Here is a 25,114-nt window from a genome sequence, read left to right on the forward strand (position 1 = left end):
GAAAACCTGGCCTGGAAAACTACACAGCACACTACATCATACAACTGACATGTTAGGTCATGTGGGTGGGCATTGTTCAGGTAAAGTGGGACACCATTTATGTTTTAGTGATGCTATAAAACTAACTATAATTAATTGTTATCGGCATGCCAATAAGTCACACCCCACACCTGATTCCTGCTACAAGTCCCCCACCCACCACCACCCTTGCACATCTGATTGTAGTCTACAAACTCCAGTCAGACAAAGACATTAGACCAAATCTAGACTATCTTACTAACATACAAACAGGTCTATCATTTAGGCTAATTTGACAAACAGCGTTAGTATTTTTCAGTGTTATACCCTATTAGTGACTAAACTTCTTGATCCCTGATTACATGATTAAAATATTGAAATGACTGAAATAAAATGGTGATAAAAATAGAGACATAAGATAGCGACTTTTGGACAAGAGTGAATAATAGGCTACATGACTGAAAATAATTTTATTTTACTTCATCCTGTTGAGTTTTTATTATTCTGATTACATGATTAATATTTTGACAAGACTGAAATGAAATGTTGATCAAAAATAATTAGTTATCTGTTACATGTAGTTGTATGCGATTATTGTGTTGTAATCGTATTACATTGTCAAACTGAAATAGCCTGTTGTGCCCAAACATTTTGAATTACATAGTTGTTTCTTGTTTTGCGTTTGAGTTTTGCATTCACTAAGTAGCAAAGGAGCCTGTTTATAATCTAAGAATGACTGTCCCACTTCAGCAAACAAGCTGTCCCATTTTACCTGAACATAATGCCAGAGTGAGACAGGGGTTCATGGCATATTTGAAGGTGTGTCGCTTCTAAAAAATGGTGTATCCCCATTTTACTCCAACAGAAAAATGTTTTAAAAGCCTGAAATGATTTAAAGAAACATCACTTGAGTGCATTAATAGTTTTTTTGTAAGTCTACTGAGGCATATACCCAAAGTGTCCCACATTACCTGAATCCAACCTATATCTTTGGGTATATGCCTCAGTGTCCCACATTACCAGAATCCAACCTATATCTTTAAAGTTTTCAGGCTGGCTGGGAAAACTGCAGACACAGAGGTTGTCATGTTTTCATTCTGTGCACTTTTAGGTTGAATTTTTCACCCTCAGATGATTTTGCCATTTATTGTAAATGCAGGGAGAAAAGCAGTATCTAAGAACAACACGAGCTCAATAACAACGAAATGGGCTATTTCAGCTTTCTTGTCTATTTAACAAATTTATCTAAGAAAATTTACAGTTTATAGGTATTAAATGTATCTGTGTTTTGCTGGGTGTCTGTCTGTCCAGCTACTACCAATATTCACATTCAGATTAATTCCACTGGAATCAACAGCAGGAGACGGTGGTTACTGCTACTCCACTAAGCTACTTACCTTTAGCAGGAGCTTAGCTAGGGTTTTTTTTCCTCCATCATGAGTGGATTTAGCTACTGCCTCTTTTGGTTACATGGAATAACAAACTGAAATAAAGATGTCAGGTCATCCAAATGAATATTTTTCAATTACACCTAACAGCTAGTAGAAAATGAGCAGGTGCATTTAAGCTTGCCATAGCTATCCAACCAGTTTTTTTGTTTTTTTGTTTTTTAGCTTCAGGCTGAGCAGCATTTTATTTGCTGTTTCATGAGTGCCAGGAAGTAAACTGAACTGTCACATTATCTCCTATCAGATATAGCTGTCTGAGGCGTGGCCCCTGTATGTCTTCTTCTTCTTTAGACCTAATACGTTTATCCATTGTGTCTTGTTCTTTTTGTGAGTTAATGGCGATGACATTCTCAGCTATACATGTGTCAATTTTAAATGCCGGCGTGCTTATGTGGGTGGGGTATAGAAAAGAACATGAAGCGCACTCAGGCATTTGAGAACGTTATCAGATGACAAACCAGTGTACCATAGAATGTACAAAGATGTTTGGTATGTTATGTTGAAATTGGCACTCATCCAAGGGATTTAGAGATTCAGATGTGTCTAAATCAGTGGCTATGTGCAGCAGTGCTCTGCAGAGAATACAACCAGTTTCAAGGGTTTATGAAAACAAAGACTGAGCAGCTGTTGGGATTGGTGCTGCTTTATAACAGCAGATTTCTATGAAGGGAAATTAGTCTCAATACTGGTGGCAAATGCATGTTTCATGGTCCACAAATATAAACGAGATTCACAAATGTGTGTGATGCATTTTGTCATTCTACAAACAAAAAGCAACCAATCTGAAAAAAATGCAAAACAATTTTACAAACTAATACAAACCAACCTGAATTAATGCCGGTATAGATGTTTCTACGCTGGCATTTATTCTGTATACTGATTCTAAATCCCAGTGTCACGCACATGAAATGAAATGATGCTGAGCAAATACCTCACCTGGTTAGTTTAAATTGCTTCCTGATCATGAAAACCCTAAAAAAAAATTGCAAATTTTTAATCAACTTATACAATATATGTAGAATCCTGACATTTATTCAGGTTGTATTTATTTGTTTAAACTGATATTTGGTTGTGGAATAGAAGATGCATCATACGTTTCTCACTTATCATCACACACACACTTGTTTTTATTTGTGGATTGTGAAACACACATTATCAAAACTACGTAACATCTCCTCATAGATTAATTGTGCAAACAAACATGTAATCTGTGATGAACTTTAAAGGTGCCCTGTGGAGGATTCTTCTAAAAAAAAACCCCAAAGTATCTGTTTACATTCAGTGTTACTCACCAAACCATGTCCTTGATGTCTATCTAACATGTTGAATACATTTGCATTCATTCCCCATGAAACACCTGCAAAGCCCATTTTTCTGAAGACTCTGAAACCACCATTGTTTGCATCAGTGTTTACATGCTAGCAGTCTTTTTCTTGCCTACCTTTGCTGGTGCATTGCTGCATGTTTTGCACATCAGAGCCATCCTTAGACCAGTGTGGCAGTGTGAAACCATTGCAGGAATGTGGTAACCACAACAAATGAGATCATACCTTAGTCCTGGCTAGGGTCAATGTATGCTTAAGATATTTCTAGAACTGACTCACACTTACTGCCACTCTGAGCTAAAAAGGATGTAACAAATTTCATCTGAATTATCCAACTGAGTGTGACATCAGACAGAAACAGGAAATCACACAGCAGGGGATAATCAGGGTAATCACCTGCCTTATGTGCAACACGTGTCTTCCTGGTGCATGTAATGTGTGTAGTGGAGTAGTATTCCATTACAGGACCATGTTGTAGCATAATGAAAATATGTATTCTGCCGCCCTCTGTGCTACATGATAGCCCTGCTGCACTGTGAGACAAGGAACTGAAAGTCATATCACATGAAGAAAACAATGTCTTTTCATTTCTTTACATCACTGTCTGTGTATGCATCTACCAGTGCAGTCAGTTGTAATTTGTTTCCAAGTTTTGTAATATGATTCAGTCCAAACTAAATAGAAGGTGACATATGTTTGTTAAGATTAAGGGTGTGTGCATAACATTGTCATTACTCATGTCAGTCATGGAACCTGAGGTAACCATGAATTACACTTTCTGGTTATTAGAATTTAGTCCATGCAGGGAAAACAAACATTTGCACTGCACTGGATGAAACACATGTACAGTAAAACACATGCTTTATTGTACTTCAGCTCTTTTAATCTACCAAAGGTTTTTATGTGTGAGTTCCTGACAACACGACTCAGTGGTTAAAGTTCATCACTTCACCACACAGTGGAGCTGTGGCTCAAGCTTTCGTAATGCTTTTCCCTGCATTGAAATGCCTCTGTGATGTGCCGTAAAGGTAAGGGTGAATTTAATATTCTGCATGTTTAATCTTAAATGAAAACCTGATGCCCAGGTGTGTACATGTTTTTATATTTAATACATTGCCCTGCATATGCTGCCAGTGATCTGAAGGAGGCAACAAACAAATGTGTCAACCATGGAGAGGATTCTTATTACTCTTGCTGTTCATGTTGCTGATTTTATTTTCTGGTCATAGATAACATTTTTCATTTCTGCCATGTTTCTGCCCCAGCATCCATACAAGACTGACTCCAATGCATAGGAAATGAAGAGTGAATTCGGATTTACTCTGCACTTATGGCTTTTCAAAGCGACAGACCATGTTATATTTGTAATGAAACCTTTTCACTAAAAAGATGGTTGAACCTTGCTTTTGTTACACAGTGACACCTATGAAAGCAAAATCCTTCTGCTTACTTTGCTTCTCCTCTGCAAGTCAACAGGAAGGTAAATTATAATTTCAGAGGCAAATGGTTAGATTGACAATAGATATGTTTGGTGAACTGCTGCAAAGGTCACGCCAAAGAGGGACTCCAAATGTCAAACCCCCGTTACTGAAGTTGAAGCTTTTTGTAAGATCTGACGTATTGATATTATTTTCCAGACTCCAGACAAAAATGTCATTACTGATATTTTTGATGCAGAATATGCATTTGCTTCTCAGATAATGATAATTGAGAATTGATAGAATCTGTTGAGGATATGAACTTCTGATGCACATGTGTGTGTATGTGCAATGTGTGAAGTGTGAACCTTGTTGTGCGGTGGTTGTGGGAGTATTATTTTGAGCAAATATCCCCCACCTTTTTTGCCCTTAGTGCCCTTTCAAACCAAGATCGAATTTCTAACAGTGATAACCACCTGAGGCACTATGAACCAAAAGGGGCATATTAACAGTTTGGAGGACATTTACAATGTAGCAAATGTCATTATTTGCATGCCAGTGAGTCTCTAAGGCAGGCTTCAGCTCACCAACCACAGCAATAAAATAACTCTTTTTAGCTTTTTCACTCAAAAATAAAGCAATCTTTTTTTTGTTGGTAATATCATCTCTAAGGACTTGCCTAATTGGGGTAATGATACAGTCATCCATTGGATAGAATGTCTGAACACAGATTAATAGTTGTTGACCATCTTATGTCAGTTTTGAACCATCTGTCGTGATGACATCATCCTGTGTTAGGAGGCGGCTGAAAGAAATCTTAAATAAGGCCCATTAATAGCCAGCTAGTGTGTGGTTACAGGAGGGAGAACACAACCTTTGTGCACCAGAAGCATGCTGGGAAACAAGGAAGCAATTTGTTTTTTTAAGAGGAATGCACTGTTAAGTTCCAAATAGAAGTTTTGATCATAACTGTTCTGAAAAATACATGTGAAAATTCTGGTAAAAGTGCGTGCAGTCTGTGTTTCAGACTTTTCTAATGTCTCAGAGGGAGAAGGGTGAGTTTTGTCGCATGCATTGCTGTCTAGTGTCCTTTTGATGCTACCATGAAGGGGCGCCAAAGTCGAAAATGTTCTGTACATAGATGAATGAAATCCTCCATAGACAGCACTCAGCATCCATGGCAAGATATGGTAAGTGGTGACAGCAGAGCAGAGTTCCCTGGAGTTCCAGTTGTCCTGGAACGAACTGTCACCAGAAGTAAGATTAGGTGTTCTTGAAATTTGTGGAAGCAGATAAAAATGTGGATCTAAAAAACAAAACAAGGCCACATGCGTATACCCTTCCGTACCATATTCTTTACCTTCATAGTATGGTCCGAGACAATACTGACCAAGCCTCATAACAAGTGTCTGTATCACATTTTGAACCACATATCTATTTAGAATGCATAAATAGTCTATCTGACAAAAGTCAAGAGATTATTAATCTTTAATTAATGTTTCAAAGAGCAGGGAGAGTGTATTTTTAGGTTTTGCACCATTTGTTTATGGAGAAGAATCAACTATTATCACACAATATCATGTCCTATTTTACCTAAGAGATGAAAACATAGGAGTCATAATGAAACTGAAAAGAGCAAGAACATTTTGGAACTGTGGGGTTTCTAACTTTTTATAACCATTAGAACTATCAAACGTTGTCCTTGCTGGGTTAAGGTTAACTCAAATCGCTGTCTGCTTGTTCATCTTGGAAGAACAGATCAATGACCTCTCAGACAGTAAGTCTTGCTGCAATAATCTCAGTCACTGAAATGGCAGCTCAGTTCCCTTTATAGCCGTATGACCTCCCCAGCTCCTCTTTTGATCTCTGTTGGTTAGCTGGGAACTGATGTGCTTTAATTTGTTTATTTTGTAGCAGATCTCACAACAGTGTCAAGGCACCATATGACCTCTGTTCATTATGTGCACCATATGCGATCATGCCTGTGTCTCTTTCCACTGCTCTGAGATTCCCACATGACACATCAAAGACCAACAGGTGCCTGTGTCAGTGGGAGCCTGGGCAAATGTGATGGGACCACAGGCAATTGTCATGACAGTGTCAACGTCCCCCTTAAACTCTGTCACCACTGTCCCATTTACACAACCATGGCATGTGCAGTTTCACAGTTTCAAGATTCACTAAAACCAAGCGTTTCTTAGATAGGACCCATGCTGGTAGATCTAAAATCCATTTCAGTAGTTTCTTGTCAAATTTGACCCAGAATAGCCTCAATGTACGAAAATGTGTTGCACCTTTGCAAATGTGTAACATTTTAAAATATTTTCATATTTGCACTTTTTTGGGTCACTTTGGAGAGAGGTAAAAAAGGATTTAGGCATTTAGGGTGTTGTTACTGCTGTCAAATGTCAAAACGGGTCAAATTTGACCTGATCAGCATGTAAGAGTTAAGCTAAAGCTAAAGCTAATAATCCATCCATCCATTTCCTTAACTGCTTATCCTCTTGAGGGTCGCAGGGGGGCTGGAGCCTATCCCAGCTGACATCGGGCGAGAGGCAGGGTACACCCTGGACAGGTCACCAGACTATCACAGGGCTGACACATAGAGACAGACAACCATTCGCACTCACATTCACACCTACGGACAATTTAGAGTCACCAATTAACCTGCATGTCTTTGGACTGCGGGAGAAAGCCGGAGTACCCGGGGTAAACCCATGCTTACACGGGGAGAACAAGCAAACTCCGCACAGAAGGGCTCCCTCTTGGGATTGAACCAGGAACCCTCTTGCTGTGAGGCGACAGTGCTAACCACTACACCACTGTACCGCCCCTAAAACTAATAATAATAATAATTTTTCAAAACGATCATAAAATAGAATACAGTAAAATACACACAACATTAAACACACATTAAAAGTTGTTTTTTGAAAAGATGAGTTTTGATAAGTGATTTGAACTGGGAGAGGTCGGTGCAGTCTCAAATGTGTTTGGGAAGATAGCTGCAGAAGGAGAGGTCGGCTTCGATGACGGCTCTGTCACCCCAGGTCCGGTGCTTGGTGGAGTCAGGAGGTTGGTGTCAGAGGAGCGGAGACTGCAGGGAGGAGTGTGGCTGTTGAGCAGGTTGGTGAGGTAGGAGGGGGTCTGTTTATGGAGGGCTTAGTGAGTGATGAGAAGGACTTTGAATTGGATGCATTGTGGGGCAGGGAGCCAGTGAGGGTCTGGAGGACAGGGGAGTGTATGTAGGACTTTGTATGATGTACCATAAAGAATGCTGTTACAGTAGTCAATTCTGGATGTGATGAAGGCATGGATGAGAGTTTCAGCACCAGAGGGGGAGAGTGATGGGCAGAGACAAACTATGTTAAAGCTAGTCTTGGCAAGCCAAAAAGCGAAGCAACAATTGTCAACATCAAGACATAAGAATAGTTTTCTCATAATAACAGCTTAATAAACATGGATTGGGCCAAAGGCAATCCCAATTATTTTGTATCAATTTGCATAATAATGTCCTTATACAAGACGAACTTTAAGGGTCTCCAGTGCTGTTAAAAAAAAAGTTTCCATTCTATCTCCTAAAATGTGGAACCATGCCTTTATAGTCTATAAATTGTCATGGAAAATGTTTTCACTGAAAGCTCCAGTGTGTAGGATTTAGTGGCATCTAGCAGTGACGTTGCAGAACTGAAACTTCATATGTCAAGAGTGTAGAAAAACTATGGTGGCTGACACAAAAATGCAGATGAGCCACTACATATGTGAATAGAAACAGCTCCTTCTACATTAAAACACCACAAAGATTATTATTTTTAGATAATTACACACCAATTAAAACATAGTTATGAATATCATATTCCATTCCTGCCATTAGTTTTCCCTGAATGCCACACACTGGACATTTAAGAGTGGGAATCCAGGCTATTAAAAAGCTAATTAGTGGATTATAAGCCTGTTGCACATATTTCATTTGTTTCATGAGATAATAAAGAACACATATGTAGTTATATAGCCTGCAGTAAAACAATATATTGTATGTCTCTTAAAATAAGTGTGTATAGGCATTTTTCTGGCACATATTGTACCTTTTGGTGAATCTATGTAGATTTTACACAGCAGAGCGCCAATGAAGAGTTGCTCACTGTCACTTTGTGTATAAATGTAGAAAGAAATGCACAAGGGAATATTGCTGAAGCTGATTGCAAATCAGAAGAACAGACAGGATCACACTCTTGCATGTTTTGATTTTTTTTTTTTACAGATGATTTAATTAGGTGAATGTCAGGAGACACTTGCAACAACGTGTTAAAGTGGTGAGAACACATGAGGACAAGTTTCAAAAGTCTGACACAAATCTGACAGGTGTATGGATTCATAAGATGTGTTTGTATTTGATGTGTGGGTGAGAAGATCATGTGCCTTTTTAGCTCAGGAGCCCTGCATTGGTGCCATTCTACACAGTTCTTACAAATAAAGGAAACCGTACAAGAACATTGTGAGTGTGACTGTTTTTGATTTGATGGTGATTCGAAGGTCTCTTCCAAACAGAAATGAACAAGACACTTTTCAAATACCTCTTCAACCCAAACTGTCTTTTGTTTTGGCTTTTTTTCTGTGAGCGGATGTATTTGTTTTGTCAGATATGCAGCATGAAGGGAATAGTTTTGTGCTTCAAGCAGAAATGGAAAAAGCTGGCTGGAGTTAAGTGAAAATGAATTCAGAAAGCATGTGTCATAATTTCCTGAGAAACTGTTCCTGTCTGTGATGACATGTCATGAGAGCAGATGTCTTCATGATTATTGACTGATGGCTTATGCTATCCAAAATGTGGTGTTAGTTAAAGTTATTAAAGGTGTTAGTTAAAATTGTGTTAAGTCTTATTTGATTGGGCATCAGTCACTAATATGAGTATTGAAATATTCTTACTCTGCACATAAAAAGGTGCACATGCAAAAATTACCATCACATTCATAACTAACGGTTTTATATACCACTGTGCCTGTGTTAGTGAATCAGAATCATTTTGAATTGACAGGTGCATACCCGCTATTTTCAGTCAGCATACTGCCCTGCCACCAGTTTTTTATATAAGGAAATATATTTGTCAAGTGTTGAATCACGGAGAAAGCAGTGAAGTTGTTTCTATATGCACATATTAAGGCCCTGGAACACCAGTGTTGGGCTGTTGGTGAGCGTCTGTGAATGTCTTGGCAGTCGGAAACAGCTGATAAGCCCTTAGTCACTCTCTTCAAACATGTTATGTCAGTCTCTGAAAATGTGCTCTCTCCTGAAGGCACGGGCTGCAGCATCTTCCAGCAAGGCTATGTGTCATCTTAACACCTGCTTGGAGGTAAATTAGAATATTTTATATAGGTTTCCCTGGATGCCTGTTAATAATAAGAATAACTTCATGGCACTCAAATTTGGTGGGAATAGCAATGATTACAGGCAGATTCAATAAAAGCAATGAAAACCAAAACTGTTATATTTCAATATGGGCATTCTCTTATTCTCTTTTTAGCTAAGACTGGGACATTCAGCTTTTATAGTCAAATATTTTACTTCTGACAATTATTCATGAGGATGAAAGGGCATTAAATAAGTGCCATTAGTAAATTAAAATCTTTAAATATTGTTATCTATCTGAATACAGTTTTAATAAGCTGCATACATTGAGTTAAAAGGTGTGTTTACATTTTCTAATACAGCTGAGCCTTCATCATTTGTGTGTATGCACGGTCTAGAGCAATTTTAAATTTGTTCGCAGAGTATGTACATATTCTGGTAAGAAAATATTGAGTCTAGATTTGTGCGAAAAATGTTCATATGCACAGATTATGCACAGCTTTGTGCGTACACACTGTTTGTGAATGAGGCCCATTGTCTTTTCTTTGTTTGTTCAGTCATAGTAACCAGTTAGCCAACTTGCAATGCTAGCAGAGACTGGGAGAAACAGTGTGCCACTTTACATGCAAGTGGGTTGAAAAGCAAGAGTGCCACTTGTGATTTTTCCTGGGAATGTTGCCACAGACACCCAGTTCATAATACTGCAAATGCCAGGGCTTACATCAGTGGGATTTATACTTCTGCATTAAAATGACGCAGTATGGCATGGGCTCTGTGTAGATGCTTACCCTATGCTGCATGATGTGCACCTCCCTAGAGATGTAACTAACATGTCCTGTTTATTTTTGTAAACTTAAAACCAGTTACCTCAGTGGAAATAAAGTTTTTATTTAGGCTACTTTTATTTCACAGATAAGAAACAATAAATTGTAAAGACAATAAAGTCCCCAATAAATTCCTCAATAGAAGTTTTGTGTGTGATTTATGTGAGTACAGGGAAGTCTGCCAGCTGCTAGGCTAGTTTGTGCAATATAAAATGTCATAGGGGCATGCTAATAATGTTAGCATGTTGTTTTTGCTAGGAAAACAATGTCTAGCAAACAATTGCTTTGTCTCTGAGCCCTGTGAGTCTTACTGGAGCCAAATTTTGTACTTATGTTTAATATTATCAATATTAACCCATGTTTTATGTGTGTTTTAGGTGTGTTAGTTGAATCCATCAAACTCCTGCACTTCACAGACGTAGAAACCCCACCAGCAACTAGTGTTTTGGGGGTGTGATTGCAGAGGGACGTAGAAACACAACAAAAGTATAGATACTAACAACGGCATGCCACTTGTGTAGGCTCTGGTGCAGGCTATGTGTAGAGCCTACATACACAAATAAAAATCTGCCATTGTGTAACCTCATTTAGTGATAGTGACTTAAGAGAAATGCATTTAAATGAATTACTACTTCAAAGGGTGAAAACAATGTGAAAACTAAAGAGTTTTCCTCACAGCTAAACAGCAAAAGATTTAGTTGTTAGGAAAGAATGTTATCTACTGCAACATAAAAGTAAAAAGAAATTCAGCAGTGCTCATGCATCTTCTTCAGTTGTCATGTTGGAAAGTTTGAACCTTTCCTCCTCCTCTTTCTGCTTCTCTCGCACTTCTCCTTCTAAATGGTATCCAATCATTAGCTGGTACATCAGCACACCCACCACTGCACCCAAGAAGGGTGCACAGATGGGCACAAAGAACCAGTAGGTGTTTGCTCTGTAAGAGAATAAATTAAAAAAGCTGTAATGCATGTTGTCATTTTACATTTTTTATTCAGTTTACCCTCTGTAGCAAGCCTAAATAAAACATGAATGCATAACGGATGTTAAAGACATGCAATGTTACGGATCAGCAAGCATGTGAGCCATGCTAATACTGAGATATTTTAGTTTTAATATGTTTAAAGGGAAACATGAAGATCAGTTTACTCATCACATGGAATACCACTCAGCCTGTGAAAACAATTGTATAGTGCCCTCTGTGGTTTATGTGGGCTCTTTTGCTTCATTGGCAATGTTTTAAAAATACTGTCTCTTGCGAGTTGTCATGATTTATAGAAGCACAATATGAAATTGCTGCAGTACACCTTTAATGTTTCTAGTTTCAAACAATGAAATGTCAGCCCCACCCATTTTTTCCCCCAAATTTGTCTTTACTGCCTCCAGTAACTGACAAAAGGTTGGCAGCAGAATAACTTGCATCCAATCTCCAGTGCCACCTGCTGTATGGGTGATATTACTGTTCCCTACAGTTCAACCTGGCATAGTGGTTTAAAGTACTCAAAAACAGTTCTGTACTCACGTGAAAACCTCTCTACCCCAGCCTGCAAGAGCCGTGAAGATGCGTGGTCCCAAGTCCCTGGCTGGGTTGACGGCATAGCCAGAGTTGAAGCCCATTGACAGGCCGATGACCAACACCACAAAGCCTACAGTGAAGGGCTCCAGACCTCTCGGGACTGGATTGTTGTGTGGATCAACTATGGCGAGGATGCACACGATCAGTGCAGCTGTTCCAATAAACTGAAGGACAGTACAGAGAGAATGATCAATGACTGCTTTTGTTTAATTTGGAAACAAACAACTTTTCGACCCCCACTGCTGTTGCAAAGACAACCGAATCATTTTCCGTTTTCCTCAATACCAAACTAACGACACAGGAAATACTGCATTTTTTTTAACTGCAGTTCCTCTGGTTGTTTTACCATCTGCCATTTCTGGGGATAGTAACAGCAAAGAACTTACACTGATAGTCTTTGGTAACTGGGGATAGCTACTGATAGCTACCGGGGAAAACAAAAGCACTATTCTCTCCCTAATTTGGTTGCACAATGGTTGACATGCTTTCTTTGTGCCATAAATCGAGCCTTCATTTTCCTAGGAGATCATATCTGGTAATTGCATAGTGAGGTGAAGCTTAAAGGGAACTGGTCTGAATGCCGATGGTGTCATTATTCTAAAGCCAATACACTGTGCAAACAACACTTACTTCATATTGATGAGTCATAGCAAAAAATTTGTCTATTTCCACATAATTATTTCCAATAGTAAGATAAAATTGTTCTGCTGAAGCATCAAAAGAGTCTTTCAATCAATTTAAAATACCTTTCAGATATTCCTTTGAGGAGACAAACTATTTTCAATTACACAAACAAATTAATTTGCCTTTTAATTCCTTCCAGGTATGTTTAATTACCTTTTAAAAAGTTACAATATTCACACATGATTTTTTCTGAAGATGTTGAAAAGCTGTCAAACTGAAAACTTCTCTCAAGAAGAAAATAAACTAAATCTAGCATTGGGTCAACTTCTTCATCAGAAAACAGCATATCATGGAACTTCCACTGATGCATCCTGACATCAAGGGATAGCAGGAGCATCACAAGGAGAGCTTAGGTGAACATAGGGTGTTTTCTTCAAATTGCATGGTTGCATCACTACAGGTCTGGTCTTGAGAACAATCAGTTTCACAGTATATGCACACAGCAGCTATGTTATGGATTACTTCACATGCTGGGATACGTCAGGATCTGTAAGAGTGATGCAGCAGCAGCGCTGGCTAGTGGCCACCCTGGCCAGCGGGGGCAACACTTCTGGTCTAGTTAATGTAACAGAGGTGCAAAGTTCAGCTGTGTCTACTGCAGTTTTATATGATTGCATTGCTGATACCAGCACAGAAAAAAGTGCTGTTTCAATGTCAACAGGGGTCTTTTATAAAGATAAACTGGAAAAACAATAGTCAGTTAACTGGACTAATGAAGCTATGGGCACAGTACAGTGGGTGTTGAGGGTGCTGCAGTACCCCATATAGACAACGGGTAAAACAACAAAGTCTGTAAATAGTTGGCTATTTTACCATAACTCATGGGCTATCTTAACATTTGTTTTGAATTTTGAACAGTGTATGATAAGGTGCCTGTCAGGAAAATATATGAAAAAATATGTTTAATTTCTCCGATCTGATGTAGCAACATCATCACGACAGGGCAAAGTACAGAGGTCAGGGGTCAGCTAGCATTAAACTTGGGGAGAGGTTTGCTCTAGCAGGAGTTAATCAATAGCTCACAGAAGCTGAACAGGCTGAGAAAGACCAGAAATTTGTCAGGACAGTTTTGGAGCTGCTTTTTAGTTCCATAAAATATCTTGGACATGAAGGACTTCCACTGTGGGGAAAAAGCCATCGGGATTGAGTTTGTAGCAGACATAACGCTATAAGTTGCCCAGGGGACGTGAGTGGCTTCAGTAAACAGACCACTGGAAGTCTGACACCAATAAAAAAAAAAGACTTTAGAATTATTGGTACATGTAGTCTAGAGAGAAACTACGTCTAAGGCGAGTGGACGCACATTCTTTGGACAAAGGGAACCACAGATGTAAGTATGTCTGAGCAGTTTTCCTTTAGCTCACCAATGCAATCTCCAGAATAATTGATTGAATATATTGTATCTGTAGACTATGGATATGTAACATTTTATTATGTAGCGGATATATTGAAACTTTACATTTTGACAATGCTGCGGTTAACGTGGTATGGTTTAGGCACAAAGACCACTTGGTTGGTTTGGAAAATATCATATTTTGGCTTAAAATACCTGCTTTTGTTAGCACAATGGCTGCTGGGAATGCCTCTGATGTCTTGCTAAGATCACCAAGTTTTGGTGGCACTATCACTGCTGGAAATACTGCTGTTGTCTTGCTAAAGAGCAACCAGTTTTGTTGTTTGTTGCTCTCAAACAGTGGTCTGCAGTTGTCTCGCCTAAGCCTGTGCACATTAATGGTCATGCACACAAATATATCTTGTGAAGCACCCCTCAATGAAAATATGTGAGTGTTTATGAAAATGTAAAAATGTATATTGCCAGATATTTAATATTATCTTATTTGCTGATGACTGTTAGGCATGGCTAGCATATAGCTATTAATGGCCCTCTCAACACGTTGTACTTGCCTCTGGAGGCAAAAGCATCTTTCCTTTTGTCAATAGATTTTGTTTGCCTGCTTTTTCACACAACTACTTAGAGTAGAATCCAAAATATGTCACTCACACCTGTTGTAGGAATGTAAGCTCTTCCTGAGATAAATACATGTAGACATGAGCAGCAGCGCTGTATCTGCAGTGTCCAGATTTTTTATGCACAGTGCGTAATTTTTACGCACAGGGTACCTTCATTAATTATTCGACTCTTCCGACAAAGCGGGATCTAATTGACCTTCCTTTTCCACACACTTACAAGCTGTTCCACATAGATCCCAAGTTTAGACAATCAGATCAAATGAATAGTGACACTGTCCTGCTCATTACACCGTCTGCTGCTTTTAAAAGGTTAAAGAGGATGAGAGGAGCTGATGTGATGGCTATTGGCTATGGAGTGCCAGATTTCCATGCAATACTTCTGAACAATAAAAATTTGGGACTCCAGCAGTGAAGCCACAAAAGTCCTACACCATACTATGTCTACAATTGATGTGACTCAGCCATCATTTTCAATCATCTGTCTCTTGGAAGAGAAACTTTAATTTGAGTTAATACTGCAGTCTCAGCTCCAACAAACATGCGTCACTATGACATCAAGTGTTTTTTTCTTTACCTAAATATGTGAAATTGAGGCTGTTGCCTAATACAACAATACAATACACACTGACGGAAAATGACACCTACTACAGTACTTGTGCAGTACTTTGGCTGGAGTGTGAGGGGTAGCATGCTGCTTTAGATGGATCCACCATTTCAGAGTGAAATACTTCAGAAACCAAGTCACTCCTACCTGATCAAAGAATCCATTAACCAGTGAGAGATATTTGGATGGATATGTGGCAAAAATCCCAGCCGTGGCATTCTTCCCCACCACAACCAGCTCCCCCTGGCTAAAGTCCCACAGTGCATCTGGTGGAAGAATATACAAATCATATTACATTTTCAATTTACATACAAATGTATTTCAAGAAAACTTTGTTCTGTTTTTCTGGACTGCAGGTGATTTAGGAGGATATGACATTCTATTTGCTGCCAAACTGACTAAAAGTTTATATTCAAATCAATTTATCATTTAAAGGAGCAGTTTGTGGGATTTTATGCCATCTAGTGGTGAGGTTGCAGACTGCAACCAACTGAATGCCCCTCCTCTCTCCAAGTTCGAGGAGAACCTATGCTGTGTCTCAAATCGCGTACGTCTGTACTTACACTTAATATTACAATTTAATATGGAAAAATGCAGTGCACTATGAGTACCCAGATGGTGCACTCAAAACGGTCAAGAAGTTGAGTGTGGAACGATGGACACTTCTCGTCCTCAATGGTCGCCATCTTGGCTACGTAGCGGAAGGGGAGGGACCACTTTTTCGCCATCTTGGCTACGTAGCGGAAGGGGAGGGACCACTTTTCAAACTGGAAAAAACGGCTGAGGACTGTGTGACCATGAGCGTCGCTGCATTGTACAAATACATGTGTTTTTTGCACTAAGCACCACTTTACTGCTGTCGGGTCTAAGCCAGCAGTATGTTTATTGGGTTAATTTAGCAGTTTGTAATGATTTGGTACCACAAACGATAACGCGAAAGCTAATGCTAGTTTGCTAGCTAGCTAATTTGCGGCCGTGATTTTCGGTGAGTGCACAACGGTCGTGTTTGGTTTGAGACAACACTACCCTGTCGAAATTTGGGCACTACGCCAATGAGTATATAGTGCACATAGTATACTACATAGAAGTAGACTAACAGAAGTATGTAATTTGAGACACATCACTACAGTGGCCTTCAGGTGCATTTGTGCCGTCAAATTCAAGCAAACACTTCAACATAAAAATCTGAAAGGCCCTCTTTACAGCCAGCATTTTATTGGTTTGTTCTGGGCTACAGTGGAAACATGGCAGTGCAACATGACTGGCTCCATGGAAGAGAGCCTACTCCTTATGTAGATATGAAGGGCTCATTTTAAGCTAACAAAAACATGTTTCTTATATTCAGATGATTATACACTAAAGACAGGATAATTATGATTATTCTGTCTAATATCTGCCAATATATCCCCTAAATCTTACACACTGGACCTTTAAATAGCCTGCAAATTTTACATTAAATTGGTGAAATGATGTACGTTTCAGAGATAGAGCTGATGACAGCAACTGCAAACACAAGTGCACTTGGCATTTCAGTTTCATTTTTACTTTCTGCTTGCTTACATAAATGTAATCAGTCACTGAATGTGGGCTGAGGATGCACAATCGTATAGATAACTATGGCTGCATTCAAGCATGCAGAATAACATCGAAAGCATACAAAGCAAGCACACAACACAACATGCACAAACTATAAGTTTTCATACAATTAAACTCACTGTTGCACAGCTCACACAACAACAAAGATCCTCAGTTTGACCTGAAACACTGAGACTGCAGCCCCTGATCAGCCTCTCAAACTACAAGCCCACTGCTTTTACAGTACTGAGCAACATGTCTCAACAACTACTAGACGAATTACCATGAAATTTGTTATAGACATTCATATTACCTCAAAATTCTCATTTATGTATCTTTCTAAAATGCAGTGAATTGGGCTGTTCTTCTTGGTTTTGGGTACTTGCCAATTAAAACTGATCACCCTAAAGCAATACTTCACCCCTAAAATGAACATTTGTGTATCAGTAACTAAAAAGAGCTCCCATTAATCCATTTAATTTTCTGTCAAGTGACGTTTCGAGCAACACAGGCTCTTCCTCAGACTTGGCTGCGAGATTTGACATTACAAGTCTGAGGAAGAGCCTGCATTGCTCGAAACGTTACTTGACAGAAAATTAAATGGATTAATGGGAGCTCTATCGGTGTGCGGATCATTTTTTCCTTTTTTGATACATGTTAGAAGTTTATGATCCAGCACCCTTTCGATATTTATTTGGGATGTGCATGTTATTATCTTTTTTCCTGTATCAATAACTGACCCTGTGTTATGTTGAATTTGTAAAGAAAACTTTGTTTTTCTTCCATGTCTCTGGTGAACTAAGCATCTAGAAACTAAGGAAATCCATGACAAATTTATGTTATAGGGATCCGTCTTTTACAACAGCAAAACTATATCAAACATCTGTTTACAAACTATCACACAACTCGTGCAGTATAACCCTCTCATCTCCCGTCTAATCTATCTAGTCGTACGCTCAATACTTCCCAAACAGACAGCTCTTTCTTTGAGGAACTGAACAGATAGTGAAACTTTATCTATGCTCTTTTCAGAGCTAGACTCTATGGACAAACATAATAACTTTACCTCACTGACAACAGAAGCTGCTGGTATACCACTGGCTTGATTGGTAGTTTGTTTTTGTCATTGTGTGACTTTGGTGAATCCGAACTAACCCTTGAAAACACCAAAGTAACACAGAAACACAGACTAACTTCTGCTTGAAGCAGTGGTAGGTCAGCAATCCCATAACATAAAATTACTACGAACTTAAGTTTAGCTCCCCGTCACAAAAGGTTGTCTGTTTTGGAAGCACTGGGTATACAACTAGATAAATAAGGCTTGGATTATACTGCACAAGTTGTGTCAGAGTTTGTAAACAGATGTTTTGATATAGTTTTTCTGTTGACCCCTATGACTTCAATTCATCAAAAAAAAAAAAGTCTCTGTTTTTGGATTCTTCATTTACTGGAGGCACGCAAACAAACAAATAAAAAGTTTTCTTAACAGACGTACAGCATAAACTGGGAAGAGTAACTGATATACAGGTAGTCATTTGGGGGGTGAAGTATGCCTTTAAAGTACTCTACATATAATAAGGTGCAGCATTGTCACACAAAGGTTTGGTTTTTGTTTTACAGTTTGTTCAACAGTACAATACTGGCCAGCACAAATGATTTAGGATGGCACCCTTTACTGTCAGCCTGATGTTTACTGCTTGTATAAACTAAATAATGTATGTGAAACCTCTTTAGTAATCACCTGCACTTCTCTCACAGGTTATCATCATGCAATTTTGCTGCTGTCCAGCAACTTTCCTGGACACGTGGACTATCTTATGCAGTTTGTTTTTATCATTCACAGAAGATAAAACATACCAGGCAATAGAACATAAACTCTTTGAAAAAACAACTCATGGAAGGTAACCTGTAAGTGTGTTAATTGACTCCTTTGGTGAGAGATTCAGTGGAAGACAGCCACCAAATTTGTCAAGAGCTAAGGTGCAACAGTAGATGCTCATTTGTTTACGAACATGTGCACATAGAGAAAGCAACCATCTGGTTTTGTTCAAACTGTCAGGCAGGCAGTTACAACAGGTAGTTATTTTTGTATTGTCACCACTATGCTGCAGTATACTGAAGGAAATCAAAGGTTCAAAATTGTTCTTGTCCTTGGGGTCCATCCATCTTGTGTCCCCTCCTACAACTTGTATAAACAACCAAGTGTACCTCTGAGTAGACGACAACAATCTTGATTTTAATTATAACAGGTGTGTGGCCTGTTCAACTTTGACACTGTTATTAATCTGATTAGTCCTTTTTCAGTTTCACATACCAAAATACATGCCAAATACAATCGCTGCACCCAGGAAGGCTCCGAGAGTCTGGAAGAAAAAGAACAATGGGAACTTCCTCCATGGCTCCCTCCCGAGTAAACACAGTGAGAGGGTCACAGCTGGGTTCAGATGACCACCTAAAGATGAAAAAAATATAGAAACTTTGGTTTATTTTCATACATATATCCACTATCACATTCTATCTGATTCACACACAGGAAAACAAACACATGGAGGCTGCCTTATTCCCCCACCCCTTTCCTCAGTGAGACAGAAGAGAGTTGTAAGCCAACTGTATATTCAGTAATTGCGGTCTCAGTAAAGTCTTGTTGGGATGGAAGGTCTCAGCGACACAAATTAAATTGGAGGGATGAAAAGATTTAGAAAAGTATCCTTTTTTCTAACCTTGAAGGGGGGAAATAACTGCTCTGATGGCACACTTGTGTGGGTGCCTCGCTTCTATTCACACCTTAATCGTGTCAGGGTAGGAGCTATCTAATTATAAGAGCTTATTTTCTCAGCTGCAACGAGTGTTAGAGGGGGACAGCCTCATTATAAAGGCATTGAAGAAGTGAGTATGAGTGAACTGCGGAACCCTTTGTAGTGTCGCTGCTTTTGACAGAGGATACAGGGATTGAGGATTGACTCTCTCACTTTCCTTTCAATTACAGACCACATAGTTTTTGAGTTCAGGGGTAAGTGCCCCGTCCGTCTGTGTGTGTCTCTTTTAAATTTTGCATTCCTCTGTCCACTGCTTCCTGTTCTGCTTCCCCTGCTGCTCTAGCTGTCATTCGTCTGGCAAAACACATCAGTGTGGTAAATACTGCACTTCAGATAACTGCCAGTTTACCCTTTGCTGATATTTAGTGTCTGTCAAGCCATCAATAATAATGAATCCCTGTTATGATGGAAGTTGGAGAGAAAAAGCTGAGTCTTGTGGAAACACTCTTTGAATGACAGGTACTTCATGACGGTGATGCAAATGACTGTAGCTCAAGTTTACTAAATCCATCCTTTGTTGACAGTGGCTTTACTGCCTCATTGTTGTTGCTGTATGTCTAAATATATAATAATAATGTCAGTTGCAAAATCAACCATTTTTCCTTTAAATAGCCTTTTTTTCACCTAACCTCACTAAAAATATATAGAAAGGCAAACAAACTGGTTTTGCAGGGGACCTATTATGCTCATTTTCAGATTCATATTTGTATTTTGAGTTTCTACAAAAAAATATTACATGCTTCAGTGTTCCAACACCTTATTTTCCTCATGCAGTGCAATAACATCAGGGTTCTTTAAACCCCCTCCCAAACAAGCCTGCTCTGCTCTGATTGGTCAGCATTTCTGGGTCAGCTGGGGTAATGATTGTAACTGAGAATAGCAGCACTTTCTACCATTGACAATAACGAATAAAAGCCTCTTAACCAAAATCTGGGAGAAAAGAACATCGGCAAACAAGATGAAATGTTTTCCTGATGTTAGCATGTTGCTACATGTAGCAATGTACTTGTACCCAGGGAATGTATATTACAGTCTATAGTGGCACTTTCTTCTGTGAAAAATCACCAATAAAAGCTTTCAGACCCAAATCTTCACAACTTGACATGTCTCAGCGGGAATATGGTCTGAAATCATCAACCAAAATGACAACTTTCCCTGATATTAGCATGTAAGTACATCTACACCTACATATTTGCAGCCAAGGAATGACTGTAACAGTTTAAAGTGGCACTTTCTACCAACCACTTGTAAACCAAAATTTTCTCAACCCGACTTGTTCCAGCAGGAATATGATCCAAAACTGGGGACATATGAACAACACTGGCAACCAAGAGTACATGTTAGCATGTAGCTACATTTAGCATTGTAGGCTACGTAGTGTAAACATCTGTGTGCATGCAGCAGATGATCATCCATCAAGAGCTGTGGTCAGCTTGTCTCAAAACTAGAAAAAACGTTGGAAACACTGAATTTAGAACGGTCTGAAGCCTGAGGTTTTTGCTGTCACCGTTTACTCTTACATATGTTTACCTCATTATTTGAATTATTTGAATTTATCTAACCATGTTTAACATGGACATCCAACGCTGTTACATTATATTCAAGACAGATAATAAGGAAAAGCATAATAGGTCCCCTTTAATGAAGGTGACAAAATACAAAATTGACCACAAAGCACATAAGGAAATATTTCTTATTTGTTATGGTTTTATAGGCTATGTAAGAACAAAAATATATTTCTTTTGTGCACTGAAAAGTCATTCACTGACAGAAACTCCAATGAAACTCCTAGAAGAGACAACAAAATAGACTTATTTGGAATGTGGGATGAGTAATGCTGCATTAAAAACACTGTTAACACAATCACAGATATGGATGTATCGTATTAAACCATGTTTTTGAGATCCCAATGGTGTGTCATTTTCTGTAACGGACTTCTGAAACATGTCATCCCTTTAATGCTGCGCTTATAGGCAATTATAAAGTAAAGTGAGGTATAAAAGTGATAAAACAATTTTAAGTATGTTTTATTAGCCACTAAAGAGGGCCTGGGGTCACCAGGACCCCAAACAAAACATCCGGGAGACCGGGAAGCACCTGTACCTTTTGAGATACTGTACAGCGTTCTTACCTGAGATTTGTCCACTCACAAGAAGGCCCAATGTCACAGCAAAACCAAAAGCAAAGTTGACAGTGAGGAACGTGCCATGGGAGCCTCTGCTTAGCACCACCTGTGCTACTGCTCCACAACCAAACATCTGGAAAGAGGAGGTGGAGATACTTAAGACAATCTGTTATTTACTGAACACATCTACCTTTTTATGCCTTTTTTTATCATTTCCTAACCACACACTTTATTTGAGATCCAACCAGTGAAAAATATGCAGTCAAGTTGAAAAATACAAACCCTGAAATGAAGTTATTTTTGTAGACAGACAGTAGTAGAAAAACTTCAAAGAGAATAATAAAGCCCCACAGTGGTCTGACCTAGAGTCAGGTGTCTGGCTGAGTCTTGCTTTTTGTCGTATCCAGGGTGTGTCTCTCTGACCTCAGAGGTCAGGAGTATGTTATGGTCGGGCTTTGTGTGGGACTATTGATGCCAGCAACAATCTGAGTCCACCTGCAGAGCCTTCCTCTGCGGAGGGCCAGCTGTGACCACCGAGGGGACCAGACTGCCAGCAGAGTGAAAGGTCTCCTGGAATTAACAGATCAGTCACAGCTGGGCACCAGAATAACAAATGGCCTGCCGTTTCACCGTTGGTGCCCTCTCCTGATATTTGTGTTGTCTGTGGGTTACCATGAGAAACAGAGGGATTCCAGGTTGTTTTGTACCGCCTAAAAAACATTTTGTTTTAATTTAAAAGAATCTTGTGGCTTCCTAGTGTGTTGAAACAGTTTACAGTGGGAACTGCACATGCTGTCTTCTACCATTAGCAAAGAATATGGATATGAAATAATGTGGTCTTGTGTGTGTAATTTAAATACAAAGAAGGACGTGACAGGGGATAATTAAAGCAGCACTCCTCGGTGAAAACAGTTGAAATTATTCAGTGTTTCTTTGCTTCATAGACATCTAAGAAAGCAGCAATTTAATGAGAAGTGAGCAGCAGTTAAACGTTCTTTACCTTTTAGCACTACTGTAAAAGTCGCCTTTGAACATCAAATCAGTCTTAAAGAAGACACCTAGAGGCCCTAACAAAAAACCAAATTATCAACTGTTTTGTCATCAAACAACTAAACTCTTGCCAGACACGGTCGCACCCTCACCTCTCTCTCTACACAAACATGTTGGACGAGAAAGAGACAGAATCCCTTGGGGGATCATCTCAAAGGTCCTTCTTTTCTGTTGAACTTCATGTTGAATAAAGCGCTGGTGGAAAGCTCCAGGAGATGTTCTTAGTAAGAAAATCTTGCAACCTGTTAACCATTTATTATAATGTGTTTTGCTCACCATCTCGCATCTTTAATTGTCAGTGGCTTGTCAGCTGTCATGCACTTACATGATATACATTCTTTTTTAAGATTTTTGACATGATCTTAGGCATATTCAGTAGGAAAGTTTTCATTTTCATTTTGTCACATCTCTCCACGCCACAGGCTACACTGTACTATACATATGCTGCCCACTGAAAAGTGGAAAACTGACCTCCAGTGGGGGATAATACATAGAGTAATGGCTACGAACAGACAGATAGCGCACCTGGATCCTAGCCATGGGGTGGGCTGTCTGTTCTGTTCACAGGAGAATTATTGGAACATTTATTCACTGAGTGTCCGAGGTTAGCTGGTTTGCTCAAGTCTTTAGACTCACTGTGGGTTTGGGAGAACACTTCTGTTGATCTATTTATGTATGGTCCTAAATGTCTGGTGAGGAAAAGTCACATCTGTACTCTTCCGAATTTCATGTTTGCAGTGGCTATCTTGATATCCAGGAAAAATAAGGTTAAGGGTGCAGGACGTACAGATGGTGTAGGTCATGAAGGGACTGGTGTCTGCTTGTCTGAAGGTTGAACATGCTTACTATCAGACAGTGAATAGGTTTTCAGAGCATTCTGGGCATTGGCTGGGGTTCTGTGCTTTGTTAGGGAGATAAGAAAACCGATGCTTCATTTCAGATTTGTGAAATGGTTATTTTAACCTACTACAACCCTGCGTCCTCATGTCAGGACATTACATTTTAGGATTGCTGCACTTTATACTTCTTAACTTAGACCTGTTGTCCTTGTTTTTGGTCATTTTTTTGTCCACACATTTAGTGGAAGCAAAATCACAATACAGTAATCTATGTAAAAGCAAGATCACAGTCATCTCTGCAAAGTCAGTCTACAGCCGATACTGACAACAGTGGACAAGGTAGCTATGGAAGCTAAATTTTACTAAATCAAATTTTAAGGTCGAACTTGTTGATTTATACTTTATACTACTTTATACATTTGTAGTTTGATATGGCATACAGTTGTGACTAATTTTAGCAATAGTAAGGCTCTAAGATGCTGTTAATTAGGAAGTACTCGTTTGAGGACATTGGGACTATTATTATATTATCACAGCATTTCACACAGGCCAATTAGAAGTAACAGACTGCTTGAAATATGAAGCAAGAAAGTTACAAAATAAATAGATTACATGGTTTTTAGATACCTTGCATTTTTTTTTTTTTTTTTGCTATTTGCAGTTTTGCACAGCCATGTTTTGGCGCTGAAATGAACAGTTTTAAAAAGCTTTAAATCGTAACCCCCCCCCAACCCATAGATATACAAAACATAAAACATTGAACATGCTCACACATTGAAATAATCTATTTTACACTTTATTACATACCTGTGACTATTAAAAATAGACTCAACCCAACTCAAATTTACTCTTCGTTTGTCTACAAATGCATACATTTTGTTAGTGTAGTGTTTTACATTTATGGATACAGAATATCAAAAACTAGCCACACAAAGCTGCATGTTCAGCTGTGATGAAAAGGTAAGTTTCAAGGTACTACAGTATTTAAGTAAGAAATAGCAAAAGAAAAAGTAAATGGCAAACGGAGAAAAATATGGGGCATGAGATTTGTCATGACAGCCAACCATTTCAGATTCTTATTTAAGCACAACCAAAAGTACATTTAATTTAGCATGAATTTACTGAATGGCAGCAGATGATAATCTGAAATTCATGCCTTCAATTTTAAATGTAGTAAACTAGTTTATACTGAGTACAGTAAACATCTAGCAATTTAGTTTATTATCCGTGTTTACTTGAACAAAATGATCCACTCAGTACGCTGCAGGAGGGATGCAAAATAATCTTCACTCACCACCAGAATAAGAGTTCCCAGGCACTCTGCCAGGGCCTGGCGGAGGAGCACATGTCGAATTTGAAAGGTCCCTGCCAGTTTCTCCAAAATGTCTCTCTGTTTTCCCATGATGCAGTTATTATAAGATTATCTTGAGGTAGGCTCAGTGGTCTAACATCGAATGTGAGTCAGTGGCTGCGCATCAGCTTTTAGGGGTCTCCACAGGAT

The 25,114-nt window shown here is 39.0% G+C and overlaps 1 protein-coding gene across 1 annotated transcript; it reads right to left on the reverse strand.

The window, feature by feature from the left end:
* Positions 1-8,475: 8,475 nt before the first annotated feature.
* On the reverse strand, positions 8,476-25,063 carry LOC126395712 (aquaporin-3-like). Its single transcript, XM_050053374.1, has 6 exons — positions 24,908-25,063; positions 21,731-21,857; positions 19,098-19,235; positions 15,356-15,474; positions 11,896-12,113; positions 8,476-11,310 (listed from the first exon to the last, which is right to left on the reverse strand). The coding sequence occupies exons 1-6, from the start codon at positions 25,013-25,015 to the stop codon at positions 11,133-11,135; spliced, it is 888 nt and encodes a 295-aa protein (XP_049909331.1). The 5' UTR covers positions 25,016-25,063; the 3' UTR covers positions 8,476-11,132.
* Between the last annotated feature and the right edge of the window lie 51 nt (positions 25,064-25,114).

This window comes from Epinephelus moara, chromosome 9 (assembly GCF_006386435.1).
Source record: "Epinephelus moara isolate mb chromosome 9, YSFRI_EMoa_1.0, whole genome shotgun sequence".
Taxonomy (NCBI): Eukaryota; Metazoa; Chordata; class Actinopteri; order Perciformes; family Serranidae; genus Epinephelus; species Epinephelus moara.